Source organism: Gavialis gangeticus, unplaced genomic scaffold, assembly GCF_001723915.1.
Source record: "Gavialis gangeticus isolate Ggan-Ray unplaced genomic scaffold, GavGan_comp1, whole genome shotgun sequence".
In the NCBI taxonomy this organism is placed as follows: Eukaryota; Metazoa; Chordata; order Crocodylia; family Gavialidae; genus Gavialis; species Gavialis gangeticus.
The window spans coordinates 188,085,866-188,095,261 of record NW_017729022.1 but is presented as its reverse complement, the minus strand read 5'-3'; the positions used below and the strand labels follow the sequence as shown (position 1 = coordinate 188,095,261).

Genomic DNA, 9,396 nt, shown 5'->3' with positions numbered 1-9,396 from the left:
GGCGGGCGAGCGGGGGCCCTGAGCCCCGCGCTGCAGCCACCGCCGCCGCCGCCCCCCACCCCCCCGGCCTGAAGTTTGGCCGCCACCATGTCCAAGGCGGCGGCAGCAGCGGGGGAAAGTAGCGGGGCTGCGGCGGCGGCGGCGACGGGGGGCGAGGACTTGTCCAAGGTGCCCGACGAGGAGCTGCTGAAGTGGAGCAAGGAGGAGCTGGTGCGCAGCCTGCGCCGCGCCGAGGCGGAGAAGATGAGCGCGATGCTGGACCACAGCAACCTCATCCGCGAGGTCAACCGCCGCCTCCAGCTGCACCTCGGGGAGATCCGCGGCCTCAAGGTACCCCCTGCCCCGCCGCCGGCCTGCCCCTGCCTCCCCTGCGGGGCCACGGCGCAGGGCAGGCAGCACCCCGTGGCCTGCCCCTGGGACATGTTGTCAGTGCAGCTCCCAGCCCCCCCAGTCCCTCCCAGTTTGAGCATGGGGTACAGCCCCCGGCAGTCGTCCCTGTCCACGTGCAGGGGGGCTGGGCCCTGATGATCCTGTAAGGTCTCCTCCAGTCCCTAACATCTCTGCATCTGGTGCAGGCAAGGGCAGCCCCAGCCAAGCTATTAGGTACAGCCCCAGGGAAGCAGGGCTGGCAGGCACCTCCAGAGGCCACCTCCTGGCCGTTTCTCTGCCTCGAGGCAGGATCAGCCCTACCTAAACCGCTACCCATGGCTTTGAGGCGGGGGCTGAGGAAAACTCCTGAGCGCCGCACTTGTCAGACTGGGTGACACTAGCAATGGAAGGAAATGACTCAGGGCCGAGTCCTCCCGTCGCTGCTCGCAGGCAGGACACCTGGGGCTGGCATGGTGTTCCTTCCCCACTCCTCCTCCCCTGGAGGGGCTTCTCCTTCTGGTCCAGCATGGAAGAAGGGGTGTTTGATCCCTCTATTGTGCAGGTTCTCTTTACATTCATCTGGATGCCAGGGGGAGGGAGCAGGGGTGAAACCCTGGAGCTGCTCGTTGTCAGTGCTAAAAGTCTTCTTGACATCAGTGGGTCCAGGGTTTTGCTGTGGAGGAGCACCCGGCTTTTGCACTAGCTTTGTGGCCGGTGGCCTTTGGAGCTAAAGGAATCGTATTGCCAGGGAATCCTATATGGGAAGCTAACCTGGGATTTCACCAACATAAAGAAGCTCCTTGCAAAACACTGATATCTGGCAGTGTCATTGGATTATGCTCAGATTCCCTTTGGGTTGTGTTGACCCGGGGTAGGGTGGTATATACTGGGGAGTGAGGTTGGAAGAGTTAAGCACAGGATCTCTGTGAGGCTAGGGAGCATAGGGAGTCGTGAGAACAGCTTCCCTCCCTCATGCACAGACTTGGAGAGAGACTGTCAAGAGTCCAGGGATGATGCTGAGAAACAGCTGACACCCCTGCACCGGGAAAATTCCACATGGAGAGGGCAATTCCTTCATCTCCCATTAAATGTTTCCCTTCAGTCATTTCTCACTGAGAGTTGGTAGTTTCCCTTCGTGAGGACAGAACAGAAATTGAATAAGGATTTTAGGATTTGTCCTATAGAGAATAGGAGTTTGAACTGCTCGACTATTCACTTGGCTTTTATCTCTCACCTGAGTGCTGAGGCAAGCTGTCAAACAGGATTCATCGGAAACATTGAGGAGTTCTGGGTACACCTGATCCATAAACCTCATACCCTTGAAGGGTTTTCATGTTTGCATTTCATGTGGAGGTGACGAGATGAAGGGTGGTGCAGTGCTACACAGCCCCAGAAGTTTTTAAGACTTACTGATCTGTTAAATACTGTTACTGTTTTAAGATTGTTTTGAAACCTATCAGTGAAGTTTCCAACCAGGCTTCCAGGGAGACTTTCGTATTTATGTCTCCCTTATGCCCTGTGACAGATTTGTGGGGAACCTCCCTGATTTGGGTTCACTAATGCCATCCTCTGATTTCTTTGTTCTGCAAAGAGGATGTGATAGCAGAATCTCTGAGCTGGATGTACCTTCAGGAAGTTCTTCCTATTTTGAGATGCTTCTGTTTTAAAACCTATCCTAATAATTCTCTATAGAATATTTCCTCTGACTCTGGTGAGAGGCATATCAGGTTTCCCTGGTTGATTATTGGTTATTCCTGGTTATTATTAACTCCGTATTTTCTGGGTGAGAATTGTCCATGCTTACCCTGCCCTCAAGACTTGGCATGTGTAAAGACTACTGCCATGTGATGTAACTTATCAAAATTGTTCTATGGAAAAATAAGTTTCTCTAGTTGAGGGAACACTTTCCATCCTCTTGCCTGGAGATGTAAAATTTCTAAGGAAGTTTTTCAGCCAAGGGGAAACTGAGGTTGGGGGCGGGAAGAAATGCACAGAAGGGCATGGTCTGAGGAAGTGCCAGTCCTGTAGAGCAGATTCAGACTGCTAGCTCATACAGGGCACCTTAGTGGAGAAGAAAAAATCTAAAGTGCTGAAATTTCCCCCTTCTCATATTTTCCTGTCCTGCCAAGCATGGCTAGATTTGTTTCCATTTTGATAATATATGGCATCAGAAATTGCCAGGATCCTATCTGACAGCATGCTGATATTAGTAATAATAAAATTAAGGGTCAGTTTCAACACTAGCCTTAGGAATACAAAGTTCAGGCTGTCATTCTGTGTGCCTTGTATGGCAAAGATTGTTGTAACTACAGCATATGAGCTTGTGTATATATAAAAAAGCTTTATATAAACAAGTTTAATTGAAGAAATATGTCTCGGGATGGGTGATAGTGCCACCCAACTCTGAACTCCCTAAGTGATACTTTTATTTCCCCTTTTTTTTCATACTCCTGAAATGGAACTTGAAAATGAATTTTCTTTGAATAATTTATAGGTCTCTCTTTAAAGTTTTAAAAGTTCATTTTAGATATTATTCATTACAGAGGTCTTATTCTCTTTTTAACAAGTAAAATATTTTACATATGTTTAAGAACTTGGAAGTTAGCACTGAAAAGCTTTATGGCTATAGTTTTTTTCAAGGAGTTTGAGGGTGTTTGGTTCCCAACTCCCATTGAACTGTAGCGGGATTTCAGCAGCCAATTTCTTTTTTTTTTTAAAAAAAAGACTATCCTGGGATTACTGCCTGGGATGCATCAGCCATCTTTGTTATTAGGAAAGTAGAAGAAATATGACTTTCCGAAAGGCTAATATGTCACAGGGGTGGCTAAACTCTAGTTTTCATATTAAACATAAAAAGGAAACGTGATTTGTTAGAAATGTATTTCGATTAAAAAAGTGAGCGGGTCATGTGCAGAGCGCTTCCCCTCTTCCCCTATGTGCTTCTATTAATTTGTTGTCCCCTGTGGTAGTGTGCCCTGTGCCAGTGCACTGCTGACACCACCCTTCCTGGATTAAAAAAGGTTCACTGTGCATCATGTTCTGATGTAGCAGTGGCTTGAATAAGTTTACTTCACAGTATGAATTTTCAGCAGTTGGAGAAGGGCATGAGGGCATGTTCTAAAAATTTTTTTTTGGGTTGAACCAATTTAGCATCAATCAGATTTTATGAGATTCTTCTGTGCAAAACAGGAAACAAATCAAACAACACCCAAATATTTTTAAGCTGTGAAGAGTTTGGTTTTGTCTGTGTACTTAGTTCATCAAATTAAAATAGATTTAAACCTTAGATATATGAAATTAGTAGCTCTCTTACACTTTCTGTTTTTTGTTCATTAATAACGTACAATAGTATCATGCTAGTGAAAATCTCATGACAGAGACTATGAGACTTCTTCTGCTCTTTTTGGAGAATAAGGGTTTTCAATTATCTTTCTTTAAATAAATGAGATTTTTGGTGCCATATCTGAGAATAATCTAGGAACCTTTTCAGATTCAGTCATGGTGATGTTCACTTCTGTATTTGGACAATTTCCTCTTTTACAGAAGCACTGTGCAGTTGTAGCAGGTCAGGCAACATGCAAAATTTCTAGTTCTTCTTTTGGTTGACATGTCCTTAATAGAGGAGGCTGGGGAAATTAGATGACAGATCTGTAGCATCTCTGTTAACTGGCTCTTACACTGTTGAATGTTTGAATAAATGTTCATTTTTGGAAACTTCTCTCACTGGTGATTGTCATATTTTAAAGGATATCAATCAGAAGCTGCAGGAAGATAACCAAGAACTGAGAGACCTTTGTTGTTTCCTGGATGATGATAGACAGAAAGGCAAGAAGGTATCCCGAGAGTGGCAAAGACTGGGCAGGTACAGTGCTGGGGTTATGCACAAAGAGGTTTCCTTATATTTACAGAAACTGAAAGAACTGGAGATGAGACAAGAAGAAGTAGTTAAAGAGAACCTGGAATTAAAAGAACTCTGTGTTTTGTTGGATGAAGAGAAAAGTGGCGGAGCAGGCAGCAGGAGTTCTATAGACAGCCAAATCAGCCTCTGCCAGTTAAATGCAGCAAGTCCATATATCCGAGATGTTGGTGATGGGAGCAGCACTTCTAGCACTGGAAGTACAGACAGTCCAGACCATCATAAACATCACCCAAGTACCAGTCCTGAGCATCTCCAAAAAAGTAGGAGTGAGGGAAGCCCTGAGCATCAAAAACATAGGAGCGTTAGCCCAGAGCATCTTCAAAAACCCAGGAGCTCTGGAAGTCCTGATCATCAGAAACACCTGAAAGGACCAAGTCCAGAACATCACAAAGCCATTGGTAAAAGTAGTCCTGAGCATCAAAAGCATGCCAGTAGTAGTCCAGAAACTCTTCCTAAGCACATTTTAAGTAGTAGCCCTGAACACTTTCAGAAACATAGACCTGGTAGTAGCCCAGAGCATCAAAAGCACAGCAGTGGCAGCCCAGAGCACCTTCAGAAACATGCACTGAGTGGAAGCACAGAGCATCTCCACAAAGTGAGGGGTACTAGCCCTGAGCATCTCAAACAGCATTATGGAGGAAGTCCGGAACATCTGAAGCATCTTGGAGGAGGCAGCAGAGAAGGTACCCTGAGGAGACAAGGAGCAGATGACATGTCACCTCATCACAGAAGCGTGTACAATGGGATGAATGGTGGGTCTATACTTTTACTGAAACCACGTTTGCAAAGACTCCTGATATGATAGATATACTTGTGACTGTTTTAAAAGAATAATAATTATGAAAATACTAAAGCACTTGAGAGCTAGGTATTTTTATTACTTCATTATGAAGCAAGGTAGAAAAAATGTATCTATTTGTGTACTCATCAGTTCTTAGGCTGATTAGAGAAGAAAGGAATAATGAAACCATGTGAAATGAAGTGTAAATGGTGTCTTTGTGCCAGGAGTCAGATTAAAAGCTGTAGGTCATGATCCTGCAATTATATTCCCATAGATAAACCTTTATATCTGTCTTGAATTCTGGAATGATCTATTGAGATAATTACAATTTATTATTACTTTTGGCCCCTTCTGGGTTGGAGCCAGCAACCTACAGAGAAAAGCCTCCAAACTGCAGTGTCACTTTCCTAGGCCATCACATCTCTGAGCTTTAAAGATTTTAAACCTTAATGCTTATTGCAGAAAATCTTTGTGTCCTTTTTCAGTGAGCCCTGGAGACTACAAATATATAGTTAAGCTCAGCAAGAATTAATCTGAAATCTTCCTCAGGGCTATTGTGTGGGTCTAGACACTGCCAGCATTCCAGAATCTTTAATTTGCATTTATTCAATTATAAGGAATTAACAATTAGAGAATATCTTAAATATTTTCCCTACCCTTTAGGGCCATAATTCAGAAAAAATACAGAGTTATGCACCTAAATTAAGCATGTGAGTAAGCCAGTTAATTTCACTTAGATTACTTATGGTTTTTAGAGAGAAGTATTTGCTTAAGTTATCTTCCTGAACTGAGACTTTGGTGTTTTGGTAGGAAGGAAGCATCACCAAGTCCTGTAGAATTTAGTAGAATACAACAATTTATCTACCTGTATTTAACTTGATTTAAGACTTCTATAGACTCCATTTAAAAATAAATCTGTTCTTGCTGTTCAATTTGTAGAAGATTAAAAAATCTCTCTTAAAATGTTGTAGACTTTTTAAAGCAGCCTCAATGGAACCAGCTTGATTTAATTTATTTTATGTTCTATAGGGTATTCCTATAACAGATAGCCTAACAATTTAGAGTCTAAATAATATAATGAAGGAATTCATTTTGCTGCTTTTCTTGCTCACATTTGTGGCAGGGTATCCTAATGGTAGGAGCTTTGCTCAAGTAAGTGACAGCGGATTATGCTTACAAGCTTTTACTCTGCAATTGACACCTGTACAAAACCCCAAGTATATGGGTTCACCTATGTGGATCTGTCTCTAGGATCAAGGCTATAGTGAATTACATGCCCGGCTTATGCTCTTCATCTGTTTGTGTCTCCCTCAAGTCATTGCAGATAGAAATAATTAATGGCTTAAAACAGGACATTTGTTTGTGAGCTAACCTGCTCTTCAGGCGGGGGTTCTGGCTTATTGCCAGTGCACTATATTTCACAATGCCTCTTAATTTGTGGGTATTGTTTAACTAGGGAGATTTCTAATTAACATTTAAACAGTTAAGTAAAAGATGCATTTTTGAAAAACATAAATGCTTGTTTAGGTTCTCAGTAATGGGCTTTTTGAAAACTCCCTTAAAAATATTGCATATACTAGTATAGTGTGCGTGCTCCTTCCCAAAACGAGTCTTCCAAAATTGGGGTTCATGTCTTATATGGGGAAACTGTTTTTTCTTTCAGAATAGCAGCAATGGCACATCTGTTGGGGCAGCACTGAGGGCATCAATTGACTTTTTATGGTTCATTAGAAACTATTTGATTTCTGCTAATTGTTTTTCATTCAACAGGGATTAATATCCCACTCTCCTTTTAATGGTCTTGATGTTCTCCTAATCAAGCTAGTCTTTCTTCAGCAATTTTGCTGAAGGATTTGCAATTTAGCCACTCCTGGTCTTTTTTCTGTTTCACAGTCTTGTAGTCTAAATTTTTTAGCTCTTTTCAAAATCTTAGATCCATTCATGGGGTGTCTATACATGTGCTTTGGGGTGGGGGGTGTTTTAATTAGGTTCCTGGACAGCTGCTCTAATAAACACCTGGGCATCACATATATTCAGCTTCCCACATTTCAAAATGGCTGTGGGAGTGCTTTAACCAAAGCTTGTTTGACCCAGTGTTAGTTAAAGTGCCCTGCCACCATTTTGAAATGCAGGACACTGAATACATATGATTCTGCAGTATGCTGGAGCATGCTAATTAGATTAAACAAGCCTGCTCTGATGTGTTCTAATTAGAAAGCATCAGAGCATGTGTATAGGCACCTATGGGGTCCAGTCTTCAGCAGCAACTTCACTTTCAGCTTTTGGCTTAGCAACTAAGAGCTGCTGACTGTTAAGCTGCAAAGGGGTTAAAACGGTATCTTTTGCCTGAGCAGAAAAGAGAGAGTGAGTGAGCAAGCTGCAGATTAAGCTTTGTCTCTGCTGTTTGCAACCATAACTCTGTAAAAATATTTTCTTTTTTTTTTCCCTCCCTTCATCTTGCCTTCCTAAAAGCAAGGTATATATGTCATGTAAGAGTGTATGGTTTCTGGCATGTTTCTTTATGAAGGCATCAAATGTATATGTTCATGCTCATTTGCAGATACAGATTCAGTTTTTTGTGCAAGTATGATGGTATATCTACCAGTAGTTTATATCAAAAATATATATTTAAATCCACCTGAAAATGTTGTCTCTAAAGAAATGAAGTCAGTGGCACCTTTAAACCAGAGCTGGTTCGCATCTCTTGCACAAATTATTTCAGCTCTCCACAACTTGGTCAGAAGCCATAATAAGTTGGATAGAGGACCACTAGTGACTTGGGGGTCTGCTTATTGACTTGAATGAGGACTGGATCAGGGTCTTAATTCAATCAAAATGCTCTTCTAGTCCTGCCTGTTATAATAATTTTAGTGGATATTTCTGGGCACTATAATGCTGTCAATGTTTTTTTTTTTTTTTTTCCCTCCTCCCTCCCTTCTCTGTTTTTATATCATTTGACATAACTGTGAGGTAAGGAAGTTAGCTGCAAGGTTTGCTGCTGAAGCTAGAGTCTGACTCATATCGTTGCAGTCAGTGGCAAAACTCTTGAAGACTTCCATAGGACAGGATTGGGCCCTCAAAATTAAAATATAGCATTTTCTGCTCCTAAGTGTACTATAACTGTTTTGTCAACTGCTCTGACAATAAAGAAAAAGCAAACTAGACATTACTTACCGTTACATAAATCTGTATTTGAACAATTTTATGTATACCTAAAAATGTATAAGGGGTCTGTATATTTGAGTGGAGAAGCCTGTATTTTTCATTGTACTCAAATTTAGCATATAAATCCAGGTTTTACATAAGTAAAGGGAAGGGGGCAGAGCATGAAAGGAGATTGCACTTTTGAAAACTTGGCCCAAAACACAGAAAAATAGAATAAATATAACGCTATATTTGTTATAGAGTCTTGGAGTACTGTGTGAAATAAGATATTCTACTCTATGACTATATACTACAAGCAGAAAACAATATGCATTCAATCCTGTAGCAGTCAGTGTACAAGGCTTATTTTACATTCTGTATGCAATCTCATTGCAAAATTTTTTGACTATCGTTTGTTTGGCCAGCAGGAGAGAAATGTTCTTCTTGGCTAATAATGAACAACCAGGTCTAAAATCCTTTGAGTTGATTATATGCTAATTACACATTCAGAATTTTTATTTTGCTTCTAAAAAGGGGCTGATCAGAAAGTTTTTGAAGCCCATGGTAAGATTGATTTGAAGAAACCCATTTGTATCAATGGATTTTGGCTCGGACCTTAGTGGTGGAGTGCTTCTGCAAAGTGCTGAGCAACCTGGTAAGGTGCCATGCACTGTCAATTCTTGCTGACTTCTCTTAGTGGTGAGAATGATAAGCATTTGGCAGTCCTGGGTCCTGTATAGGACTAGAAGTGAAATGCATGCATGTTCAAAATGAGGTATGGATGTTATTCTTTTGAGATTTGTGCATTAATACAAAGTTGGATTTCTCTCCTTGGGGATACGAACATCAGTTTTCCTGGAAAATTGCAAAAGAGAAAATCCTAATATGCACCCAGATGTTTGTACCTTGTTCTTACATTTTTTTCCCCTTCACTATTGTTAAATCTGTCACATTTTTTATGATAAACTGTGTCTAAGGTTTCTAACCTGGTATTTTCAAATAACATAAGGCTGAAACAGCATAAGAGATTGTTATGGTGCTCTTGCTTAGCAGTTGCTTAGCAGCTTCCAACTTTTGACTTGGGTGTAAATCCATTCTTCATTTAGAAAATGTGGAAAAAATAGAGACATACTAATTGACATGAGTGGTTTTTTTTTTTTTTTTTTTTTCCAAATTTTTTTTT

At 41.6% G+C, this 9,396-nt stretch overlaps 1 protein-coding gene across 6 annotated transcripts in view; it reads left to right on the top strand.

Annotated features, from left to right (window-relative positions):
- The first annotated feature begins 9 nt into the window (after window positions 1–9).
- CCDC85A (coiled-coil domain containing 85A) overlaps window positions 10–9,396 on the top strand; it is a 204,110-nt gene continuing 194,723 nt past the window's right edge. For all 6 annotated transcript variants that reach the window (XM_019516658.1, XM_019516657.1, XM_019516656.1 and 3 more), the window contains exons 1-2: window positions 10–330; window positions 4,116–5,040. In XM_019516658.1, coding sequence (XP_019372203.1) covers window positions 88–330; window positions 4,116–5,040 — 1,168 coding nt within the window. In that variant the 5' untranslated portion in view covers window positions 10–87. The remainder of the gene's footprint in view (window positions 331–4,115; window positions 5,041–9,396) is intronic.